General features: G+C 41.6%; 3 protein-coding genes across 6 annotated transcripts; 1 reads left to right on the forward strand and 2 right to left on the reverse strand.

Moving 5' to 3' along the window:
• Positions 1-916: 916 nt before the first annotated feature.
• On the reverse strand, positions 917-9890 carry clic5b (chloride intracellular channel 5b). 2 transcript variants are annotated; one of them, XM_008313199.2, is made up of 6 exons: positions 9228-9890; positions 4992-5101; positions 4793-4918; positions 4055-4161; positions 3655-3836; positions 917-2207 (listed from the first exon to the last, which is right to left on the reverse strand). In XM_008313199.2, the coding sequence occupies exons 1-6, from the start codon at positions 9681-9683 to the stop codon at positions 2043-2045; spliced, it is 1146 nt and encodes a 381-aa protein (XP_008311421.1). In that variant the 5' UTR covers positions 9684-9890; the 3' UTR covers positions 917-2042. The 2 variants fall into 2 exon arrangements, with proteins under 2 accessions (XP_008311421.1, XP_024912639.1); XM_025056871.1 differs by lacking the exon at positions 9228-9890 and adding an exon at positions 6820-7492.
• A 1496-nt stretch (positions 9891-11386) lies between these two features.
• Positions 11387-15513, reverse strand: enpp5 (ectonucleotide pyrophosphatase/phosphodiesterase 5). The gene is made up of 4 exons (XM_008313198.3): positions 15009-15513; positions 13451-14346; positions 13180-13356; positions 11387-12495 (listed from the first exon to the last, which is right to left on the reverse strand). The coding sequence occupies exons 2-4, from the start codon at positions 14337-14339 to the stop codon at positions 12092-12094; spliced, it is 1470 nt and encodes a 489-aa protein (XP_008311420.1). The 5' UTR covers positions 14340-14346; positions 15009-15513; the 3' UTR covers positions 11387-12091.
• Positions 15514-18048: 2535 nt separating this feature from the next.
• On the forward strand, positions 18049-24155 carry hmgn3 (high mobility group nucleosomal binding domain 3). 3 transcript variants are annotated; one of them, XM_025056639.1, is made up of 7 exons: positions 18049-18218; positions 20485-20541; positions 20793-20822; positions 21408-21458; positions 22137-22235; positions 22458-22557; positions 23297-24155. In XM_025056639.1, exons 1-7 carry the CDS (start codon positions 18204-18206, stop codon positions 23302-23304), a joined length of 360 nt encoding a protein of 119 aa, XP_024912407.1. In that variant the 5' UTR covers positions 18049-18203; the 3' UTR covers positions 23305-24155. The 3 variants fall into 3 exon arrangements, with proteins under 3 accessions (XP_024912407.1, XP_024912408.1, XP_008311419.1); XM_025056640.1 differs by having other exon boundaries at positions 18053-18218; positions 22499-22557; XM_008313197.3 differs by lacking the exon at positions 22458-22557 and having other exon boundaries at positions 18062-18218.
• Positions 24156-25756: the final 1601 nt, after the last annotated feature.

Raw genomic sequence — 25756 nt, forward strand, 5'->3', positions numbered from 1 at the left:
TGTTTCTGGTAGGTCCTCGCCCGTCAAACACACCAGTTTGTTTTAATCAGCTCAGGTCTCAAAGCAGGACTCGTTTTACACAATTTATGCCTGAGCTGAAAAGGTTTAGTAAACCTGGCCATAAAAGTACGCCATGTGTGAGTCCCTGTCAGCTTATATACAGACTCCCCGAACTACGGTGGCTGAGCCAAGGCCAGTGACTGCTAGATCCACTGGGAGTGTAATAACAGATTAATGTGGCGTGCCAGGCCCCATGACCAGACGTGTTTGACGTTAATGCTCCACTGTATATTATCCAGCTAGCAGAAATGTTGGATGTGAGCAGTGGGATCCAAGGACAGGGATGTTTAGGTACTAATTACCAAACAGCAAGGCACAAGTCTCGCTCCATATTTCCTTACTCCTGTGGAAACACTAGGCAGGCTCCATTTATTTTCTTTGACTGTTGTTTCTGGCACGGCGGCCTCTCAGTAAACACCACTCGCCCACCATTGTAAATCCGACAGGCGCAGATCTTTCAAGTTAGACTCCTTTGAGGAAAAATGGAGACAGATCGATTGGCGGCGCTCGGGTTTTCCGTCTTAATGAGAGAGTGGAGAAGAGGGATGGCGTTTGATCCCTGGCATGGAAGCCTCTATTTAAGCCTGTCAACGGTCATCACTCTAACTCTCTCTGCTTCTCTCTCTCTCTCTCGCTCTCTGTCATGGATGAAGAAACAGACCTGCACCACTGGATTTGATCAACACAGTCAGTCACACTTAACCCTTTTCGGGACTGGAGGAGCGGAACCCGGACTTCAGCGGCACCTTTAATATCTCAGAAACGATAGCGCCCGCCCCCTCCCTGTGCGACAGCCTTTAAGTACCGGTGTTGATTGATCGCCTAGCTGTAAAAGAAAAGAAAAGGCAGAAGCAGATCTGTGAAAATATTATTTTATTTGTAGAGCTTTGCCATGAGCAAGGCCCTCACTCATCATGCTCCAATTTCATTTCATACGTTTGTCCAAACCACACAAGAGCCGCATGGTTCTCGAAGGAAGTCTTGTTGTAGTTGCAGCCTGACGCTACGCCAAAGACGATAAGCTCCCCCAAAAAAATTTCCATCTTTCCGATACTTCAACCACGTCCTAGCGAAACTTTTGAACTTCGACTCTCGGGCCGTGGAGGTTGATGGACTCCTCGGAGGAGAGGAAATGTGTCTTTGATGAAGAGCTGGAGGGCAGGCCTCCTGACCGTGGTGGACCTGGCCTGGGAGAGGCTTTTCATCGCGGCGCTAATGCGTCTACAGCTAATCAGGCCTGATTGGGGCTGCTGAGTAAATACCCTCTCCATTCATAATTTCATCTGCAACACAGGACGAAATCAATACCAACTAAACACAAACAGCTAGGAGCAAATCAAGCGTCTCCGTTCTGGCTGCGATACATTTTTCACATTGGTAAAGGCACATTTGACTTTTAAGCGGATTACTCGAGCACGTCTTTTTTTCTTTTTTTCACAGATCAACCAAACTCTTTGAAGCAGGAGTGAGTCTTTTAAGGAAGGCTTAACAACACAGCTACAGCAAACACCTACAGTGATGGATGACAATCAGAGTGGATGTGAGGATTTCAAACAATCGGGAGCATCAATCATACGGGAATCAAAGGTGTCTCCCCAGGAGCCAGAGCACGACAATAAACACTGGAGTCAGACTAGACTTCTGTGGGCTTAGGAATAAATAAAGTGAACTACCCTGACATCAGCAGCTAGTAAAATGTTTGGCTGTGTGGGCCAAAAGAGAATGTATGAAAGGGAGCCTTGTATTTGGAGAAATGACCACAGACAGACACAATCACGTCTGAGAAAAACTGGTTACAACAGCAGTTTCGCAGCAGCAAAATGATTCTTTTACGTGGTCGATCGTTTTCTGTGTGTACTTCTTGTCTGTGCGTTTGGGATACGTGGGGTTAAAGGCTGTATGGAATTGAACGACGACAGTGTGAGCGTCACTGAGACAACAGTGTTTCTTGTGATGCCTTGCTTGTTGTTTACGTGTTTGGGTCACTTGGCCAGCCGCTTTGCTACTTCTTTGTAGGCGGTCTCAATCTCGCCGTCGGCGGCGCAGGTGTTGGTGAATTCGTCCCGTTTGTAGGCGTTTTTCAGATACCTCCACACGCCCGTCATCTCCGTGGGGATCTCGTAGTTGCGGTACTTCTTAGCAACAACCTGCAAAAGGAGAGAAGAGAGGAGGCCTGAGCTGAATCTCGACCCGGAATGTCAGACGTTCAAACTTCTTTTTTTTTTTGAGGCAGGAGGCAGCAGTAAAACTACAGAAGCAATTTGTCATCTTTGGCCTCATTTCCTGCTTCTTCTACTCATAAATGTGGAAATAAATGACTTTATACATGACTTTTCTGCATGTGGCCGTGTCGACCAACAACAGAGCAACGACTTCTTTCAGGGAAGAGAAATGGAAACGTAAGAGGAGAAGAAGAAAAATGTTATGGGCTGCTGCAGTTACTCAAATTGCACATTATTACATATAAAAGATGAAATGTCTGAAGCTGCGCTATAACTCTGCGGGGCTGCAGCTCCCGTCTCATGAGCTTTGCAGGTGTTTGCCCCGATGTTTTAGACAACCTGAAATTTTAACTGTGCTTTAACGGTGTGAAGTGAAAAGTTAAAGTAAACCCCACAGCACTTAAATCACCCGAAAAACACTTGGTCTGCAATTTTTTTTTTTTTTGTCAAGCAGTGTATGAAACGGTTGGGAACAGTGGACAAACTGCACTGAACTGGATTTTCCACACTGCAACGTCTAATAGACTGGAAAGGAAATGATCAGGGTCTGTTTGAAGTATGGGATGAACTAAGACATCAGCGGTCCCACATTTTTGTACGTAGGACTAGGGTCGAGCCTGCCCCCAGTGGACGTTCCACATTAAAACTCTGAATAACTTTTGTCCAACTGCTACAAGAATTAAACAACACTATTCTTACTGTAGCACAAATATAGACCATTCTGCCCCCTCTGCAGTAGCTCTGTGGCCTCTATGGGGGCCCTGCCCCCACTTTGGGAACCTCAGCCAACCATAGTTAGATATTATTGAATAACTAATAATACACTTCTTCTGTTCAATAGCTAAACAAACTGAACCAAACAAAGCTGTTGTCACGTCTGTCTCTCTCTCTGGGTCATTAGTGTCATCACCATCACTTGTGTCCTGGGCGGCTCTGCTGATTGGTCTGACTCAGCCCACCTGGTGACCTGGGTATAAATACCTCTGTCCTTCACCTGCTGTCTCTGTTTGCTCATTGTTGTTGATTGTTTTGTGTTGAGGGAATCTCTAGTCTGTTGCTCTGTGGTTTTTATCGTGTGTTGCTGCCTGGTCTGTGTTTCCATTTGTTTTTGTTTTTTTTTTTAGTATTATTTGATTTGATTTTTTGTTTCCTTCATGTTCTGAGCTTGGTCTTTATTGATAAAGAACAGCATTTGTTTCTGGTGTCCTGAGTGGATCCTGTGGATCAACATATTGTTGAAAACAATTCAAACATCAAATTATGAAGCTGTATTTTCTTTATTTGAGACCCTGTCTGTGTGTGGGTCCATATTTGTGTTGTATGACAGTCTTCATTTTCAGTAGATGTGTTTCCCACACATGTTCTGCCCTACCTTGACTATGTGTAGTTTAGGCAGCAGGTTGCAGTCTGCAAGCGTGAGTTCATTTCCATCCAGGAAGCTTCGGTTCGATCCCTTCTCTTCTTCCATACTGTTTGCATCAATCTCCTCTGGCAGGGGACTGTTCAGATAGTCGTTCAGCTTCAGCAGTGATTTGGTTAAACCCTTCTCTAAAGCTGATCAACAATAAAAAGAAAAAAACGTGTTAGGGTGTACAGGGGCTGTCAGTTGCAAACGTTTGTGCTGTGATAGTCCCACTAGGTGGCAGCACAGAAAACAGAGCGAGTTTCAAACAGTGGACTCTGCCACAGCCTGGTGGAGGAGTGAAATAACTGCTGTTGATTTTTTTTTTTTTTTTCTACTACTATGTTTTATGTGTAAATGAGCAGCCCACCAGCATTGGCCTCCAGCTTGGTGTTCTTGATGTAGGCTGAGAACTTGGCGAAGATGTCATTTCCAGCTGTGTTGGACTCTCTCTGCTTGGCAGCCAGTTTGGGATACCTGAGCAGACAGAGGACGGAGGCGGGAGACACAGTCAGACCAAAGCATCTGGAGAGCATTAACACCTGGACTTGGGGCTCAGCTCAGACTAAAAATGTGTTACACACTAAAACCGTGTTGGCCGCCTGCCCCGCGAGTTCTCCCACACCAAGGTCCATTTGTAATGTAAAAAACTTTACGGGCAATTAAAGAAAGATTTACTTAATCTAATGTTTCTCTCCCACAAAGTAGCTCTGACTTTTAGAAGACGAGTAAACATTTTTTTATTCTTTCTCAAAAAGTCGTGAAAAATTGGCAGCCGTTGTTGAATTATATTTGAGGTGCGGCTCTGTTCGGGTTAGTTGAGTTTATTGTTTAAGGGCTTGGATGTTCAAAGGTACCTGAGACGGACACATTTGTCAGAAATGCACAGTGGTCATAAACAACAAGCAATTAAGTCATTTGACATCAGTCCTAATTAAAAACAACTCTTTTTACTAGACTAACTGGTTTCCTGTCCTGTCGACAGCGTTGCCGGAGAGAAATAAATCATCCTAAAACTGTGTGTGGGTGTCCGAGTGTGTGTATGTGTGTGTGTTTGTAATATAATCTGGTTCTGTAAACCTGTTGTAAAGCCTTCTATTGGCATTACCTCGGGGGGCAGAGCATATCCTCCAGAAACTCCTCGATCTTGTTGATGTCTGTTTTGACCTCGCCGTCGAAGGTGATGAAGGGCGGGTGTGTCCCTGGGGCCAGATCGTGAAGATCTGCCGGTTTTCTACAACAGACACAACAATAATAATGAATAGTGGAAGCCAACCGTGGTATTTCCACGTCATTGCGTTACTGACCTCTTGAGGTCAACAGTGGTGACGTTGAACACGACTCCTTTCAGCCAGAGGATCATGAAGAGACGCTGAGAAAAGGGACAGTTCCCGATGCTCTCCCCATCACTGCCGGCCTGCATGTAACACAGCACGACAGGCAGAATGTTAAAAATGACACATGGTGGGAGACCGTGTTTGATTTGGGCCAGCTCCAAAACTGAATTATTCTTCACTTTTTCTTTTCTTTATTGAATGTAGATTGAACTGAATGTCGATTGAATTGAAGTTAGTTTTATGTTGGGAGTTGAAATCTGCATGTGCTCATATCATGTGTCGGTCCATGTAAATCCAGGGAGCAGCCTCCACAGTGACAGCTGATCCACTGGCCTGACTGAATTATACATAGAGATTCCATTACTGGTTCACTGGCCGCTGGACCACAGAGTCTGGGTTCAGAGCTGCAGCGACACAGAGAGCCCACGTCACAAGTCAAATAAAGAGCACTGACCTCCAGGTCAGCACAGAGAACAGTGTGAAGTGATTTGAGGGGCTAGAAATTCCTTTTATATTTTAGGCGTGAAAAAATACAGACATCGCAATGTAACTTCAGTAGTTACATAATCATCTGTGGCAATCACAAAATTACACTTTAATTGTCATTGAAATTAATAAAAGCATAGTGCTAGCTCAAGCAGCTGCTAAATACTGATGTATTCATATATTTATTCATTGATTCCTATAGATATGTGGGCTACTTCTGACATGATAAAGCACATGTGCATACGGCACTAGCAAGTTCCCAGGTAGCTGAGCTGACTGTATCCACGTCTATGGCTGCCACTCTGTCGTCACATGCATGTGAGCCTTTGACAACACATTGTTGGCCAGGCTCAGTGGCACGGCGGTAACACAATACACAGGTGCTGTTCTAGTCAATCAACATCTAGAACAGACTGGACAAAAGCTGTCACACTGACGGGACAAAAGTGAACGTGTGTGCGTGTGTGTGTGTGGAGCTGCTGGAAGCGATGCTGCTTTATAGGATCCATCGCATGCATTATTAGTACTGGTCATTTTCAAAAGGCAGATTCTGGAGTACTCTCCCTCTGCGTTCACATGACATGATGGTTTCCTTCCTGGTTGTTCTCTGCTGAAGTAGCTAAAATAAAAAAGGGGGAGAAAGACTGAAATGCATTTTTATTAGCACAAACTATGTTGGCGCTTAGATATTAACAGCTGTGCAGTTAAAAGATACACATTAACTAATGTTTTTTTTTGGTTGTTTTGTTTTTGTTTATTATTGTGCAATTACAGCATATATTTTCATGTTTATTTCATCATGCCATGTGAATTAATTCAGGAGTTTTCTATAGTGTTGCACCATCACATTTGATTGGGTCAGTACATCTAGGCAGCACATCAGTTCTTTCACCTGATTCCACTTCACCTGTCTAACACAGTCAGCTGCCTCTAACTGCTGATGGAGGCACTACATCAACATCACTGTCTGTCACAACAGTTGAATTCAATTAGCAGTTTACATCAAGGTCAAAGTGATGATGAAACGCTCAGAGTCAGTCTGTAAGTTCAATCACATCTTAGTAAAAAAAAGAACTTCACTGAAGTGACAACGAGGCAGAGTTCCCCAGCATCATTCTGCAGCTTCAGTATCAATGTCACAACAATCCTGGGTCAGCAGTGTGCCACTGTAATTCAAGCCACACTATCCAGTTACCTGGGCTTTCCAATCCACTCAGGGATGCTGCAGTTATCGCCTGATTCACTGCTTCCATCTCATATTAGACGCTACAGAAAATGCTGTAATGGCACAGGAGTTCTGTCTCCGTCTTACCTTGACAAACAGTTCAATATCTGGATCCTTGTCCTGACCGCTCTTGGACATGATGTCAAACGTATGCGTTCAGCTTGTATTCTAAATGTCAACACGTACTGTCCTTTGTTTATCCTTAAAGCTCTACATCCTCTACAAACAAAACAAAACAAACTGAAGTCAGATGTCCTCCCACACTCGTCCTTTTTGTCTGTTCACACAAATAACTTTGGTGTTTCCTGCTTCATTCAGAACTTCTCGTGCGTAAAAAACAAACAAAACAAATTACTCCATTGTCTCCTGCAGATGAGGTGGACTGTCGGCCCAGGTGGCAGACAGAGGCTGGTGCTCTGATTTAGACACAGATGTAGAGCAGAGCTCGCTGTCACTGACACTGAGTGGAGAACAGGTGTCAGTGTGTAGTCTGCACCGGGGGGTGGAGCTCCCATCTCCCTCTTCCCATCACTGCATCCCAACTAAAGCACAACGCCACTGCGACATTCTTCTAACTGTACTGCCTTTCCCAGATCCTTAACCTTTGAACTTGTCGCCGTCTTTAAGGTCAACTAACAATTTAATTTAGAAACCTTTTGACAAATCTCTACTTGAAACATCACTGCATCCTATAAAAAGCGGATCATTTTTGTTCCTCTCCTTATTCCTCCATTAGTTTGTCTGTGCTTAAACTGCGTTGTTCATATTTAATGTCGACCCACACATGAGAAGGGACAGCTTATATTTGATCACCACTAGCGGACCTGGAGGAGATTCCTTAATAAATTATTAATTCCTGTCCCTGGTTTTTTGTGCAGACCTGTGCATATGTTTACAGACTATACAACCAAAAAACTGAACCAAAAAAGAGTCAGATAACTGTAGTATTTGGGGAGGTTTTGAGTATATGTCAGATATAGAAAAATCGTCAAACACAGATAGAAGCGTTAAAGCAAATATTTGTTTTTAATTTATACAACGGCGTCCTCTTCTGGCATGTACGGCAACATGCAGCATCTGACAGACTGGGTCAGAGTGGAGGAAGGAGCTTTTATCAGTGTGTATGAGCTGAAATGATGAATTGTTTATCAACATTTTTTTCAGTTTAAAATTTGGAATAATTTTTTTAAATTTCCAGCACAGCTGTATCAAGGAATACGGATTATAACCATATGTCATTAGTAAATGATTCATCCTTGTTCAGTCAGGTCAGTCACTCAGAACACCTCTGCTTCTAAGAGACACATATCACATTTTGTATTATTGTATTTCATCCTAAGATCAATAATGAAACGTCCCGGCAAATCTTCATAGATATTTATTACATTTCAAATCGTTATTAATCATGAAAAAAACATCTTCCCTCTCCTGCAAACAAAAGGAAGCTCAAATCACTGACTTGCCGAGCTAATGATTCACTGGAACATTTTGTAACTCTGCGGAGATACAGGTGGCGTGGAGTGAATGAACTCCTTAACAACACAGACCACCCAAATGTGACAATCTCTCAGCATCCCTGCCAGTGTCTTGTGTCACACTCATAACCTAATCAACAGGTCAAGGTGACATTATAAAAAGGTTCATGGATGCACATTATAAAATTAGCAATAATGATAGCATTTTTTTTCCTTTTTCTTTTGGTGGCTGATTTGATCAAAGAGTACAGGGGTCGAGCCAAATAAACTTTGAGCACAGATAGATGATCTTGTAACCCTAACCCTCCCTGCTTTTATAGGACTGCGGCTTTGGTTTATGGCAACTGTTGTAGATTAAACTGCAGGGAAAATGACCTGTGATTTGGAGTGGCTCAGATAGGGAGGTCATATAGGACAAGACAAGGGGGAGGGTAGGGATAGTATAGGTGCGGTGTGTGCAGGTATCTTTATCGGAATTTAGGTAAAAAACAACCAGATGGTGTATTTTCTGTGTGTCAAATGTATGGGTGAAATCTGACGATCCTTCAAATGCTCAGGAATCGGTTAATGTCGTGTGTGAAACGGTCGCGCAGTGATACACCCTGAAATCCCTGCAGACATTTCCATTTACAAGAGCTGGAGGTGGTTTGATTCCAGCACCAGAGTTACACCTCATGTACCAGCAGCAAAACACACACTCAGAGTTCCTTAGCCATGGAGTTTAGCCCTGGTTTATATGGCTGGACAGAAAACAGGTTAATTATTACTTTATCAGCCTTCCACCAGATGAAGTCACAGACAGGCTTTAAAGCCCTGCAGTTATCACCTACTCACATCCTGAACATTTATTTATATTTCTCTATATTACTAAAAAGATTACACCACTAGTCACTGTTCCAACAGTATGTCTTAAAAAGCTATTTTACAAAGTATTATTACAGGCCTGGACTGGATCCTCCAGCCCATCATTTCTTAAATGTGATGTGGTACATGGTATATGACAGTATATGAGTCTCTTACCTTGACAAACAGAGTGACCTCGGAAAGACTGGGCCTAGAGGGCTCGTCCAGGGTCACCAGCTCCAGAGTTGCCACGCTGTGATCCACGGCCTCCTCTACCAGGATGTCAGCAGTGACGGGCTCTGTGTGCGCCTCCAGCATCCTGTCCTCGTCCTCCAGCCTGGCCTGGATCGGCGGATCGTCGCACGGATCCCCGGGGGAATCAGAGGATGCAGACGAGGAGGAGGAGGAGGAGGACGACCGCCTGGATCTGTCGTGCGCATCACCGTTCACCTCTTCCACCTGCACCACAGGCTCTTCCAGAGTCATGATCCCTGTGTCCACCGCTTTTGCATGCTCCTCGTCGTCACTGGAGGAAGAGGAGGAGGAGGACGAGGAGCTTTCTCTGTCCTCGTCCTTCATCTGCAGATAATGCTCTCCCTGCGCAGGAGCGTGGACCTGCACCGCGCCACACATCTGCGCCCTAGCCTCACCTATGGACTCCGAGTCTGGACTGGCCGCTCCATCGCGACGCCCCTGAACCGTTCACACAGTTGTCCATGCTGACGGTTGTTGTTCGGATGTTTTTTAAAACAAAGGCTGAGAGTTAAAGTGGACGAAGGAACTGGAGTGGTGGACGTGGTGACACAGTCCGCCTGTCTCTCTGACTGACTCACTGACTGGATGACTGTTGGGCAAATTCCAGCGATAACGCATTAAGCGACCTTTGATCCTTTGAGTTAACGGGTGATTAAAGCAATACCAGAGGACCTGGCTGTCAAGGTCATCCAACTGCGAAATCTTAGCAATACACACGAAGTGAAAATTGAAAAATAGTTTGAAAAACAGTATGAAAAGTAAAATAGGACTACAGCTACAAAAGTTACAATTGTCCACTGTCCACTGGTATAGTTTAGACTAAATATTCTTCTTTTAGTTACAATGTTATTAGAAGCATTTCCTTGTAAAACAATACAAAGATGTGTTTTTATAAAGGCCTAATCACATCAACAGCCATTTACATAGGAAATGCACTACAAAACAAAGTTTATGTACATATGCAAATGAAGATTAAGAATTCAATAGTTTTGTTTTCTCAGTAGTCTTTTTTTATTTTCAGTCTTGCATCAGCATGGCAAACATACAGTAATTAATTTGTTAATCATATTAAAATCCAAATTACATATTCATCAAAATAATTACATGTGAAAATGTTTCCTAATATTCACTATTTTCTCAAATTTTCAAATTAATAATTTGTGGTTGGTTTGTTTCTGGGTCGACGCCGAGTTCAGGAAAACATCAACCAACAGAAAATTATCTATAAATGTTCTAACTTTTTTCGTAAAAAGTAATAACTCACAGTGATGTCTGTCATCGTCAGGGCACAGGTATTTACCAGAGCATCTTAAAGCCCAAGAAAGAATTGAACCAATTCGAGTGTATGGAAAAATATTAGAGAAATATATTTGATTTTTTCAGACTCTATGACTGCACTTTTTGATTTTTGGCAAGAGGCACCTAACACTTCACTATGTGGAGAAAAAAAAGACGAGAAAAGAAATGAGAACTATGCATGACCTTAAAAAGCATCACCTACAACTGCTTGTCTCTGCATTTCATTTTACTGTTTCGTGTAGTGCAAATCAGGGTAACAGTTCTTGCAAGGCAGGCCGGAATGGTCTTCTCAATCAAGCAACGACAAAATCCTTCTCCAATATGACAGCAAATCTTAGCAATAGTACTTCACATTTCACCAACAAACTATTATGGGTCGTCATGTGCGGACAAGGCTAGCAAAAAGTCATCTATACAGACAGAGAATTTGAAAACAAAACAAACAAAAAAAACGTCAAAAACAGATGATTGCACACATCGGAGAGATGTTCTCCAAGGTTTGTGACTTTTAAAATATAGGTCCCCAGAAAACAAGTTTGGGAAAGACTGGAGTGGCCTAGTCAAAAAGGAAAGTTCCAAAACTGAATCTTTTTTTCATCTCTAAAGTTAGTGCTAAAGTCGGGCAGTTGGTGGGGGAAAAAAAGCCCTGAACATTTTTGGATCAAAACTGGACCATCAGTGTTCATATTTTACACTCTTTTACGCACAAATGAGTGCGACACAGTGAGTAACATCAGAAGATTGTCGTAAGGGTGTGCGGTTATCTCTGTTTTTTTGAGTGCGGCTGTCCTTGATGGCCACAGGACTTGAACACTTCAGTGAATAACCTTCTGTCGCTACCCTGAGAAATACTGAGTGATTACCAATACACTACCTAGATGACGTACACCTTATTCTTGCACCAAAACTCACCTCTCTACTGTCGAGCTGCAATGTGCAACGCTTCCAAAAAATCTCCTCAAGGTGACCTGTTATTTGAAACACTGCTTTACTGAGAAATGGAACAGGAATAGATGGGCGGAACTGATAGGCAAAATGTGCATTGTGGGAACTCATTTGGCAATGGAGAAAAATGCATTTATTTCTATTTAAGGGCTACACGCTACGGCTCTAACTTTAGCATCCCTGCTGCCGCAGGATAAACTACCACTTTTAGTTTCTTTTGCACTTAAATGAAAAGGATGAGATGGTTTAAAGATCACGATCAAAACAAAGCCACGGTAAGGCAAATTTAACAAGTTAATTTCCTTGATGAAGCCCGTACCAGAAGCAGTCTCTAAACATTTCCTACACGCCTGGAAAAAAACTCTGTATGTTGTGAGAAGGTGGGATTAGATTCTGTTGCTCTCCATTTAATAAGAGAGCCACACGGTGACTATTATTAGTGTGAAGGAGGCGTTGGGGGGATGCTTCTGGGCAGAGCGAGCTACCTTGGGGAGCGGTCTCTCCTCTTCTCTTTATCGACACCGTGCGTCCGTTGTCTTCAGCTACAGGTGCAAGTCCTCTTGCAGCAAGGGCTGTGACATCTCCCTGCGTCTGTGCTGAAGCGAGGGCAGCTGCCTGAGCGTCACTTCTCTGATGAATACCATGAGGAATCCAATCACCATCACCACACTGAGAAAACAGCCCACAACGGGGGCATAGGAGTATTCTTCCGCTCTGGGCGGGACACTGGGCGTGGATGTTACAGGCTCTGGGGCCAGCAGGTCCTGAACATTTAGAAGGGAGCCATTGTTGGGCAGGGGCCGCACAGACAGGATGTGACACATGAGTGGATAAATGTCGACCGAGCGCATAAAGGGTTTCACATGATTCTGACGAAATGCAGGTCCGCGGGCCACAAACACGGGCTGCATGCTGCGCAAGGTGTTGTCGTAGCCGTGGTTTCCCACTGCAGGCAGAAAAACACAAGGTAAGAGTTGTATCTCACACAGCAGTTTTAGTTTTAGTCGATTTATGGCAACAGATACGGTCGCTGCTGTCCATCATGATTTACTGCTATCATTGCTCGGCTCTATCTAAATGTTGCTCCGGCATAAATCACAGACACAACACAAAAGCAGAAGTGGAGATTAAAATTAGGGACATGAAAAACAAGCTGTGGTTGAAGCTTGGACTGACCAACAGCGGCATAAAACATTATGTATCAGCTCTACTACCTTGTTGACAGCATTCTCTATGAGAAGATTAATATTGTTAAGCACTGATGGCAGCAACTATCCAATAGAGCACAATGGCTTTGACTCTCTGATTTAAACCAGAGATCAACATGCATACTTAATGTATTTGAATTTTGCATAATTGAAAACCTTTAACATTGTGGCATCACCACATTCACAACAGTGAGTAGAAGTGGCATCAGTGTAATTACAGAAAAACTTTTCACTTTTTTCAGTGAGAATGGTAGCAGTAATTTGAATGTATTTTTACACACTGTTTACAGCTGGAATGACATTGAAAAATATATATCAGTGAATTTATAAATAGGATCTGATGTATGTTATCATTTAAAAAAAAAAAAATTAAAACCACTGTGTCAGTTGCATGAGGCAGTGTAACGAGCTGTGACACATACACATGAAGTGGCCGGTCCTGTTCTGCATGATGGTCCAGCCTTCTTTGGCCTCCAAGATGATGGGCATGATCCTGCTGTTGTGTTGATAATGGTAACGTGGGGGCATTTCTTCCTTCCTGTACACCATCATGTTTGGATTTGCATCCAACAGTTTGTTGTAAACCTCCTCCAGCTTACCTGCAAAGAGGAACAAATAAATTTACTTTGCTACTTTAAGCATAAATAAAGTTGCATTTCTTAAGCTACAGTAATGATTGTCTGAGAGCGATACCTTCTTTTGGTAGGATTCCCACCACTGGGCTCTTATCCACCCACATGTACAGGTCCCTGCTGACATACTCGTCCAGTTCAATGATGTTATCAGCGAAAAGTTGCGTCATACCGTGGTCACTGGTCACTATCAGGTTCATCTTCTCATACAACCCGGCTTTCTTTAGCTCATTAATGAGGAAGCCAACTTTCTCATCAATCCCAGCAATGACTTCGTCCATTTGGGAACTCTGAGGACCCAGCCTGTGGCCGCTCTCGTCAGGCTCCTCCCAGTAGAGGACACCAAAATCCACCGCCTCCTCTTCAGGACCGGAGAACCATTCAATAATCTGCTCCACTCTGCTTTCAAAGGAGACCGAAGAGTTGTAGGGGAGATATTTCGAGGGGTACACACCGTGGATCTTCACATCTGTTCCAGGCCACATCACAGCCCCACTGCGTCGTCCGGCTTTCTGAACTGTCACCCACAGAGGCACTGCCTCTTCCCACCAGTGAGAATCAAAACGACTGTCGGTCTCCATGGAGAAGGACTGGTTCAGGCTGGAGTCAAACATCTCATTGGCTACAATGCCATGCGTCTCTGCATACACACCAGTCACCAGTGTGTAGTGGTTTGGGAATGTCTTAGTAATATAAATGTTCTCCACCTGATCCACCATCACCCCCTCGTCCTTGAGGATGTGGAAGTTCGGTGTCGGAACCCGGTAGATGTAATCGCAGCGAAAGCCGTCGAAAGACACCAGCAGCAGCTTTGGACGATCGGGAATACTGTGGCCTCTGGTCCCACTCTGGTCATGACCATGGGGAGAGACCTGAAGGGGGAGCAACAGCAGCATGGCCCACAGGCAGATCAAAGAATCGCAGCCTTCTCTCTTCAAGAAGCCCAACATGGTGGCGCTGTAGTAGAAAAAAACACACAAAAATATCAGGGATTTTTTTTAACAGAACACCGATAACTGATGAGGCCCCTGAGTGACTGTGTATTTTGAATATTATTTATTAAGTTTATTTTGGTTTTGGAGTCCTGCAGCTACAGATGGCTCTTGCAGGAACAGGAAGTCAGGAGGTGTGACCTACTTTTGATCAGTGATCTCCATATGACAGGATCCATTATTGATGAACCGATCAGAACACATTAATTAATCACAAGAAAAACTCCAAGAATGGACAATTGTTGACATATTTAGCATCAGGAGAAAGGATCCATATTTGAGATCGTGACATTTTTTGTTTAAAATAAACATGCTGCTGACATGACGATGTGTTAAGATGGGCAGTAGAAATCAGTAAGAGGAAACTGAAGCAAATAAAATATCACGTTACAGAACAGGACATGGTTTGTCACAAGGCAGATTGGTCAATCCTATGATACAATCACTGTCACTACAGTGTAATGACGCTTCCTCCTCACAGTCACACAGTGCTGCAGTGACAGCAGGCAGACGGACCTGCAACAATGTGTGTGGTTCCACACCGGTAAATGCGTCATTAAACAAAAGAAATAGTAAAAACCAAAACGTAAAAAAAAACACCGTAGCTGAAGTCAACAACAACCTCACCTTGTTATCTGATCCTGCACCGGCTCGATCCAGCTCCGCTGGCCGCAGAGATAAACAGCCTGCACTGGTCAGAGGGTCTAAGGGGAGTCCAGCGGCCTGCTCACCTCCTACTGAGGCGTCAAGCTCTCTGACTGCTTTATTAGCAGATATCAAGCCAGGCTAGAACATATGAAGACAAAAGGCTGCGTCCTGCAAGTGCACGCTTCCGCTAATACAGAGCTGCATCACAGAAATTACAGCGCGACAGACAAGTGCACACAAGTCTCAATGACGTAATGTAGGCTGAGCAGGAAGGGAGGGGGTGGAAGGAAGAAAAGGAGACATCATGGTGTCAGCCCTTCTTCACAACATCAACATTATCATCAACAACAACAACTATAATAATAATAATAATAATAATAATCAACATCGTGCGTAACCCATATTTACAGATGCACACCATATAAGTGTTGCAAACTACAACAACTGTTGATATACATACTGGACAACAAGGGGCCATTGCACGTCGAAAAAATATGGAGCAAAAATGCGTTTACCTTAAAATTTATCTTATTATTCTATTGTACTATTTTAATATTTTTCATTATTTAAATGGTTAAAAAAATACTACAGCTTAGCTTTATTTTAGTTTAGATATTTTATGTACGCACTACTAAAGTAATTACAATAAATGTCCACAAGAGGTCAGAGAAGCACTGCCCATGTAACCGACCTGGCAGTAGCTCATGGACTTAGTTATAGAGAAAGATGGCATCTCAGCAATGTCCCTGCGTGGTCGCTCTCAGCCTATTCCTGACACAGTATAATCTGCCTCCCTGCTCCACACACAGATCAGTTTGCTCCATCTCATTCGGGTACTATTACTGTCAATCCATAGCTATTAATTTGCTTTCCTTACAGTTTTTTGTTTTGTTTTTGTTTTACGTAATCTGTCGATAATTTATAAATGTGTTGACTATGACTATTAAGTAAACAACAGATAATGTACCATTGATTTGAATCGTCTGGGGCAAGTGATTAATAAGTAAGTTAATTAATAAAGAAATCACAACAAGTTTATAAATTATTAATATTATTTTTATTATTGTTGTTATTGTTGTTTTGTCTTCTACTATCTTCTATTACTGTATGTTAATGTATGTTGCATGTGTTTATTTCCATTGTAACATTTCTCTTGACAGAGCCTCTTGCTAAACGATACATTTACCTGGTAGCTATTATTCACTACTACTTTTTATGCAACTAAATGATTGGTGACTGTTAGGGCTGTCTGTTTCCCCTTCCTGTTAGTGTCATCACGCTCACCTGTGTCTCTGATTAGTCTCACTTTTGTCACCTGGTACATAAGTATATATACCTCTCTCACGCACCCTGTCTTTGTGGGATCATTGTTCTGTAGCTGTTTGTGAGTGTTGTGTTTCTAATATTCTGTGTTACAAAGAAAATTGCATGCCTTGTTGCAGTCCATGCATGATAGTTTTTTGGATTTTTTTTTTTTTTTTGCCTTGTCCTGTTTTGTTTATTTACATTTTGTGAAGGGTCTCTCCTGGTATTGCATTTGGGCCCTGTCTGCTTCCTGGGATGTCCACACGTAACAGTGACAAGACTTAAAACCATTTGACCTGGGAGTTCTATATTTATTGTGTTGTTGTTCAAGAATGTTGTTCTATCAGTTACAGAGTAGTTTTGTCATTGTATTGGTGAAACATAAAAATGAGTCTCTCAGGCTAATATTTGTTCTCAAAACTTGTGAAAAGAATTATTCTGTAGTTTCTCAAGACATTTGTTTTCCTGGTTTTGTATTGGTTACTGGATTTTTACTTAAAACAGGGATATCTCCTTGCATTAAAAAACGTGTACTTAATAGTCTTTCGTCAAAATAGAATATTTAATTAGCTTCTAAATTGACTGTTGATTTAGCCTACTGGGCGTAATTTATATGCAACTATACACACTTTACACATATAAACATACTGGTCAGAAAGTTAGTGCTAATCAGTTTGTGTTCTCTCGCTATTTTAGACGTATATTTAAAAGAATGGGCACGAGGAAACCATCCATTGTATGAAACTGTGTTGTCCCTTTTGTTCAAGTACTTTTGTTTTTGTATTGCACTGCCGTCATTATCTATGGAGCTAGAACAGTTTCATAAAGAATAAATGCACAAACAAGGATCCACAAATGTATGCATGAATGGCGTTATTGTACTTCCGAAATATTACTTAGTAAAGCACACAACTTCGTATCTCGTGTTATTCCTTCTATTTCTTTATACACAAACGCTTTCCACTGCCGATTCCAGACGCCATTTCTGTTATGGCAGATTAATCTGTGGCGCGGTGAAGTGACGTCACATAAGCACCTAATGAGCATACAGTCGTGTGATTGGCTGCAAACGAACGAGACAACTGATTGGCTGCTGATGGTATGTAGAAAAAATGCATTTGTTTATCTGGTCGCCGCTAGACGAATCCACAACAAAACAAAAATGCAGGGAGATTTACAAATTAAAAGCACGTTATAAATGCAGGTTATACAATTCACAAATGTATTGTATTAAGCTAACAAACATCTTTACATGCATACGTTTGTGAATTTTCAAAATACATTTGTAAATATTCCAAATACATTGGTGAATTTTCAAAATACATTTGTAAATCCTTGTTTGTGTATTTCTTTTTGAGACAGTTCTAGATCCATAAATACTTTTCTGGTGCTTGTCTGTGGTCCACTGCTCCATTGTCCCCGTTGTTCTGGTCCTTTGTGTTTTATTTACAGCTCTCTCCCACTCTTTCTCGCTCTTCTTTCTCTTTTTCTCCTACATTACCCAGATTCACCGAGAGCCGGCCCTGGCTCACATTGGCCGCTCTCCACTTTCCCTTTCAACCATCGCTGTCTGGTGCGATTTGCGCACAAAGGGCGCGGAGCCAATCACTGTCGATGTATTATTTACACAGATGCCCGATGAGCCAATTGGGAGTCAGCACGGGAGATGATTTTGAATCCTCTGTCCAATGGCCGATGGGGTATAGAGTTTTGGGGAGTGCATATAATCAACATATTACCGAAGGTGTTTAGATATTGATCCTGTAATACGAGGTAGTTGAAATTCAGTTCTCTTGCGCCGTATAGTTTGACTTTACATATATATATATATATATTACCGCGATCTGTGGATAATATATCACGCGTAAAATGCCGAAGAGAAAGGTGAGTGTGGTTTTGTGCCGTGCAGCTCACTTCAATGTAGTTTTTTTCTGCTTTGACGAAAATAGCGGTGCGCGATTTCAGTGGCGACGTCGAGGCAGGTGAGGTGATGCCAAAGTTTGGGGAAGCGTCTTGTTGATCTAAAGCCTCCGGATCTGTTTACTGCGTCGTTTGTGTGTGTGGTGTTTTAAAACAACAACATTTGATCCCTTTACACCGTAAACCTCCCTGTGCTTATCTCAATGGCCGTTCTTGAGGTCGTTTTACTTGTCATTTCCCGGTCCACTGTGCGCACTGGTGAAAGTCAGATCGACCCACTGGATAAATGGATGCGTAAAACCAGTAGGGGACGTGCGTAATGACTAGTAATCTGAGCGCCATTGAGGCGTCGGAGAATATTTACAGGTAGTGAATAATGTAAAGACATTCGGGGGGAAAGATAACCACCTCCCCGTCTTATTTTTATTCGCTGCTCGTCAGGAATGGTAGGCGCCAAGTCGGTTGAACAAACCCGATCCAGATGAAGAGAAAGGAATGAGGAAAGAAAGCGCGGATCAGCGACAATTGCTGCCGTGTTAACAGAGACCGTGACACTGTCTACACAGCAGAGCCCGACAGGCTGCGGTGCATTGTGTCAGTGCTTTTCCAGCATCTAAAACCTGCCTTTGTCTGCGCACACTCGCCTTTGAGGACAGAGAATGGGGGCCCTGCAGGGGCGGAGGTCCCCCACATGCAAATGATGCGATGGGCAACCTGCAGGCTGACAAAACATTGTGTGTGTACACCACTGTGTGTATACGTTGGCGCGGTCGTACACATTTTTTTACCTGCCTTCAGCGGAAATATTGGGTCTTGAATGTAAAAAAAAAAAAAACATGTAGAAAGGTGTCAAAATAAACAAAAACATAATAAAATCATTATATTTGATCAACCTATTGTTGTAAATAAATGTAATATATCTTAAAATCAAGAAATTATAGTTTTGTTTATTTGAGTAATCCTGTTGTAGTGGCGCAAATACACTACAATATTTTTGATTTTAGTGAAATTTAGTGATATCAGAAATAGCCAACATCTGGATCACTGATACATAAATTTGTATATAATTTCATTTAAATTTTACCTAAACAGAGTGCCAGATTTCTAGGTTTATAGTCTGATTTATGGAGTGAATGTGATCACCGTTGAGGAAAAATGTCAGTAAATACAAACAATTAACCGATTAATCACACTTTGATTAAACAAATAGTGAAATCTTAATGAAAGTACAGTAACTTAGAGCAAAACAAATAGACACAAGGTCCTGCGGCAGTCATGCAGAAATAAAAATAAGGATTATACGGATACCTTGGCTGTACATCTGTTGTTTTTTTTTTATTGTAGGATTTCACACAGAATTGATTGAAGTGGCTGTGAGCTGGTTTTCACAGTCAAGCAATCAAGTAGTTGTGGTACTAGTTAAAATGGTGCACATGTGTGGTGTGTTTAACAAAATAAGAGAAAAATATCAGCTGTTTACATGAATAATTATATTTAAATTTAATTGGTGTAGTCAGTGACATTCATTTTTGACTCAATGTGTTTTTGTAGCAATATTGAAGTAGAATAATCCAGCATCCTATTCAATGTTCAGTGGATGCTGAAAGGCCCAGCCATTGGCTGCATTAAATACAAGGAGTCTTTAATGCAGCCAATGGCTGATCCTATTATCTTCACTAACGTGCAGCCAATATTAAATCTATTAATAATAGTAACATCTGCCTATTGTTTAATGCATATTCAGTATCGTATAGGTTACAGTGTGAAACTGTCATGATAAACCAAAGGAAGAGCAGCAAAGGTTTTATTCACAGTCTAATGACTGTCTAAACACAATAACAATGGTTTTCTCCAGTGACCTTTATCATTATTTCACGCATTATATTGTGACTGTGTATTTTCAGAGAGTAGTTAAAATTTATAACGCCACTAGTTTTCAACCAACACATTTCCTCTGTATTGCTAAAAAATGTAAATAGAGATAATCAATTTTGGCTCAGTTACCCAATAATTGCATTTGAATTCATGTTGTTGTTTTTTTCCTTTTCCACATCTGCTGAGCCATTTATAATCATTTGCACTAGTCCTAAATAATAATAATTGACCTCAAAGTAACTGAAAAAAATAATTTATGTGGATGAGATCCAAATGACTGTTTTTCTGAGTGAGTATTTTCATGTGTGTGGCTGTACACAGTTGCCTAATAAATGTAATTCATGTGTAACTGCAGTCACCAGAGGAGGCTGAGGTGAAGGAGACCTCCAAAGCCACAAAACCAAAACAAGAGGTACATGTTTTTTTGTTGTTTTTTTTTTTTTTTTTTACGTGCGTTCCTTGTGTGGGTGTGTGAACCCTGGTTTGTGTGCTGTGTTTAACACATTGAGGGAGTGACACATGACAGATGAATGTGTGTTACCCTTGGAGCAGTCACTGAGCAGTTCGGCTCATAACAATACAACTGATCTCTCCCTGTCACTTACTGTCTCCCCCCCCCTCTCTCTCTCCCTCTCTCTCTCTGATTATGCCTTGCTCCTGTAGCCAACCAGACGGTCAGAGAGATTGTCAGTGGTAAGTGTTGTTCTCCACACACTGTCTTCACCTCCATCCCTGTCCTACCTTCTTTCATCTGTGTGGCTTTATCTGTGCAAAAATATATATATATATATATCTGTGTTGCTTCAGTGTTGCACGTATGTACAATATGCATGTATTTTTTTTTCTGTCGTCCTTGTCCGGCTGTTATGCTACGTTGCTGCAACTTTTTTTTTTAATATAGCGTAGAAGTCTGCATGACTGTACTACACGATGATTTTTATCAGGAGCAATGAATATCACATGATGTAACGTCAGTTCTCCGGGTGGATTTTAATGAATTCATGCAGCTTCGCTAAACAGACAATCGTCCTTATCAGAGTTGGGATTTCTATGTTGACTTGCATGCATGCATGTTCCCTTTTCACACAGACTTTTTACAGACCAATCAGTGGGTTTTAAATTTATATTGGGTTTGAATTTCCCATAATAAGAAAATGTACTTAAATATTTCAAAAAGAGCAAAAATAAATAGCAACTAAAGAATTATAGTCCAGATCCACTTTAATGTCAAACAAGGACAGTTTAAACAGTCCTAACAAGCATTTGTGTAATTTGCAGAAACCTGCTCCATCCGAGCCTGAGGCCAAGGCTAAGAAGGCCGCTGTTAAGGTAAAACAAAACAAAACACACACATACACACACACACACACCCGCGCCATTAATTTACAACTGACAAATGCAGGTGGTTGCAAGTTTCTCACTGCTTGTTTGTGTGCATCAAAACTATGGCTGTTACGCCCAGAAGGCTCATTTATAATTTTTCTACTAAAATAAACTCTATCAACTGATGTTTTCATGAAAATATTTGAAACAGCTGCCAAGCTCTTAGCATAGTGTCAGAAAAGACATCTCCAAGCTCATCTTAAATGTTCATCATTTAATCTGATGAGACAAAACTAGAACTTTCTGAAATATCCAAGTGGTCGGCAGCAATACAGAAAGTTATTTTCTTTGCCTTAGACTGGAACAATGATCCAAATCACTCTTTAACCTGGTGAATCTCCAAAGACTTAAGTGACTGCTATTGACTGACCTGGCCTAAAGCCTCAACAATCCTTTCAGACTAAAGACAATCAAATCCAGAGGAGCATGAGAGAGTTACACTAAAGGAATTGGGATATGTCACAATATTTGCCAAAACCTCACGTCCAAATGAGACCCACCCTCAAATGACTTCAGTCTTTTTTCATAGGAAAAAATGGGATGAATAAATAGATACAAAAAAACAACATGAAGCCTGTTATATACAATAAAATGCTAAGGTTTCCTCTTGTGCTGTCCATGCAGAAAGTGGCCCAAGATAAGGGGACAAAGGCAAAGAAAGGTGGCGCTAAGGGAAAGAAGGAAGATGGTCCTGCCCAGAACGGAGACACCAAGACCAATGAGGTACGATGGGGGGGAATATGTTTTTTTTTTTTTTTTTTAAATCAATGATGACTTCACTCAGAGAAAAAAAGAGAATAACAATTTCTACTCCTTTTGTTTGTTAATGTGTAAACATTACCATATGTATACGCACACATGTGGTTTTTGTCACTGATCATAATCACAACTCAATCCTTGCTTGAATGCTCACACACATACTCAAACACACGCACACACACACAGATCTACGTGTCTCGTACGTCTGTCAATGTGTCATCCTTCAGAAGCGCAGCTCCCTCCCTGATGTCGGTCAGAGGGCAGAGTGAAACTGTTAAAGTTAAGGGTACGACCGATCGTGTCGATTTGGCGGACGGTGTGTTTTCGATGACTAACATGCAGTGTTTTTAATTGTGTAATTGCCCAATAATGGGACAAACATTAACCCAGTGTGCCCTGCGGTGGTGTGTGTGTCTTTGATTCAACAACGGGGAGAATGAAAGTAAGGACAGTCAAAGAGAATTTCTGACTTTTTTTTTTTTTTTTTTTGCTGTGTGCAGTGAAGTGGGCCAAGGACAAATGTGTACACGCAGCAGGATGTTGGCTACTGTTCAGTGTTTTAGTTCAGTTAAAAGATTTGCAATGTTGAAGATTGTTAGGTCGACATGTTTACATCCTGATGACTCTAAGCAGAGAGTTGGTGTGCAAAGTGAGGCTTATTTATATATCTTCAAGATTCTAAATTCAACAAGCTTGTGTCGCCCTTATCCTAAAATTTCACCCATGTTTAACAATGAATATTTTTTATACATTTTGTATGTGGAATAAAATCTGTTGTTGAAAGAATAATAATTAATAAAAAAACATTGTAACCTAGAAGAAGGCCACGTGGCCTCATTTCAGGTTATCAAGGTTATTTTTAACTACAGCTGGCCAAAGACTAAAACTGTTACATTTATAAAACGGGAAGGGGTTGAAAATAAGTGACCCAAAGCAAAACAAGCAAACCAAAAGTTGTGATTCAACTCTTCAGTGGCTTTTCTAAAACCTAGAATGGTGACGTAACACCTTAACTCTCCCTCCAGGTAACTGAGGCAACGGACGAGGCAGCTGATGAGAAGGCATAAAGAAACGGACGCGTCCGCAGGCTCGTCTCCTCTGACTCCATGGCAGCAAAGCATCTTTTTTTATTGATGATTTTTGTACCATGCAGGTTTTTTTAGATTTGTGATAGTTGAGATGGACAACCAGCACCCCTCCACCCATACTGTATTTTCTGTCTCCTCCCATCTTACCGCCCACAGTATGTCTCTGTTCACTTCTCCTCCATCCTCCGTTCTACAACACTGTCCATTACGCCTCACAAGTGAATTGGTTTCACTGGGCAGCTGCAAATGATCTTCATTGTGCCTGTAGGTGGGGCTAAAGCTGGGCCACTGGGTCATCTGTAAACCAGCTCCTTGAATTTGTTATAAACACCCAACAAATTAGCATCCAGATAATCAGGCATGTTGACGAATAAGAAGATATGTTAGATCTCCTGACATTTCTCAGTTTAAGTCAAGCAGGTGCAATAACATGTCAGCAGTATTCGCCTGCGGAGCTCCAACAAACCAAGACCTCAGTCACCATGTAGTATAATGTGCAGCTTTTTTAGAAAAAAAAACAAAAACAACCAATAACAACTTCAGAATCACATCCATTGTGTTTCACCTTGCTCCTTTTGTATGTGTGTGTATGGGCATGAATGTTTGCGTGAGTCTGTTTGACATTGTTCACTTTGCTCCTTTACATCACTCCCCCCCATCCCATCCCACCCCGGACGCAGCAGAGTGACATAGCAATAATGAGTGGTGCTTCTGTTTTAGATGACTATTGGCTTTGGACCCTGTAGTTTCATTCTGTTGGGAAAATATTTTGAAATAAAACAAAAATTTGATGTCAGTTTGGACTTTCTCTTTTGTCGTCTCCTTTTCTAGTTTTACAGCAGCCTATTTTCAAGCATTTGTCCATTTCCTACCACTTAACCCTTCTTTCAGGGTTAATAGGGGCCAGCGGCTGGTCGGTGGTATAACACACGAGTTACAACTAGAAGATCACGCCATCTTCTATGTACCTGTACGGCAAAATCAACAAGCAGCCTTAGGATGTGTGGTCTGTTTTTAGGAATGTTTGCAATAATATGTCTTTACGAGCACCGAAAATGTTCGTAGAAGCTCTCGCTGTTGTATGAACAGTATGTTTGTGTGTGTGTGTGTGTGTGATGTGTTAAATATAACTGCTGTGTCAGGAAGTGAAAGGTCAGCAGTTGTTAGAGTGGTGGAGGCCAATGGAAGTCTTTTCACTGCATTATTGGCCGTCGCCAGGCAGACCAGTGATTGGTTTATCTGAACATGTGGACAAGTTCTGGAGGGAGAAGTCAACAGATTTGACAAAATTAAAAAATCCATACAATATGTTCATGTGACCTTGTGGATTAAAATGGCGCAGATGGGGCTCATGGTAACCCATGGCCTTTGCTCATACATGAGCCTGAGCATAATCATGTAAAGGCAAATGTATCCTGTCTAACATACACATTTACTATGCATTAAAATCTGTAGTAAAACATATACTAATAAAATGGCTGGATGGCTGGAGTCAATTCACTATATTCCTAAAATACCATTTTTATTTTTAAGACCCGAGCAGCAAATGTTAATAACTCAAGCTGGTTGGAGGTTTGCTGGTTCAAATCCCAGTCTCTTGTGTGTTTGGGTGCATTGAGTAAATACCAGTAAAGTCCAGGCCACTGCTCCACTGGGTTAAATGCAGAGCACACATTTTATTGTGTATATGTACAAATTAAGCTGCTTCATTAAACAGTTAATTAAATGACATTGTAGAGTTTGATTAGAGTTGATCCTAATGTCTGGGGACGTTTAATTAAGTTTGTTATCATTACTTTCTGTCTATGTGAGAAAAAATGAAAGTGTGAACTTCACTAAGCCCTCTGGATAACCTTTGACCCTACATGTCCTTTACTCTACTGAGCATTGCAGAGGAAGCATGCCTCCCTGTGGCCATGTCATTTAGCACAATCCTAACTACACTTTAGGTGATGTATAAATCAACTGCAGGGAATTGAATAAAAGATGGAATAGAGGTGTAGAGAACCAACTGTCACAGCTGACAGTTAGATACAATTAAAGCAAGGAAGCGTAATTAAAAACAAAGATGAGGTCAAGTACTATCTGACAGCTTTTGGGCTTTTTGTGACTGTCCTATTGACACAGTTGTGTAGGCCATGTGGCATCACATTAGTGTTGTACTTTTGATGTAATGTTCTGTTTAATGAATAAATTATTAAATTAATACATTCAAAGTTGGTGCTAACCCACTGTGGATTCGTCAATGTTTCTCCAAGATTGTAATATTAATAGAGATGGAGGCAGAAGTCAAAACAGTATTGAGGTTTTACAGCTGCATTTTGGTCATAAAATGTGTCTGATTGTCTCCTAAGCTACAATATAAATTGATTTTTTGTAAAATGATGAATTACAGCA

Source organism: Cynoglossus semilaevis, chromosome 7 (genome assembly GCF_000523025.1).
Source record: "Cynoglossus semilaevis isolate Cse_v1.0 chromosome 7, Cse_v1.0, whole genome shotgun sequence".
NCBI classification, from domain to species: Eukaryota; Metazoa; Chordata; class Actinopteri; order Pleuronectiformes; family Cynoglossidae; genus Cynoglossus; species Cynoglossus semilaevis.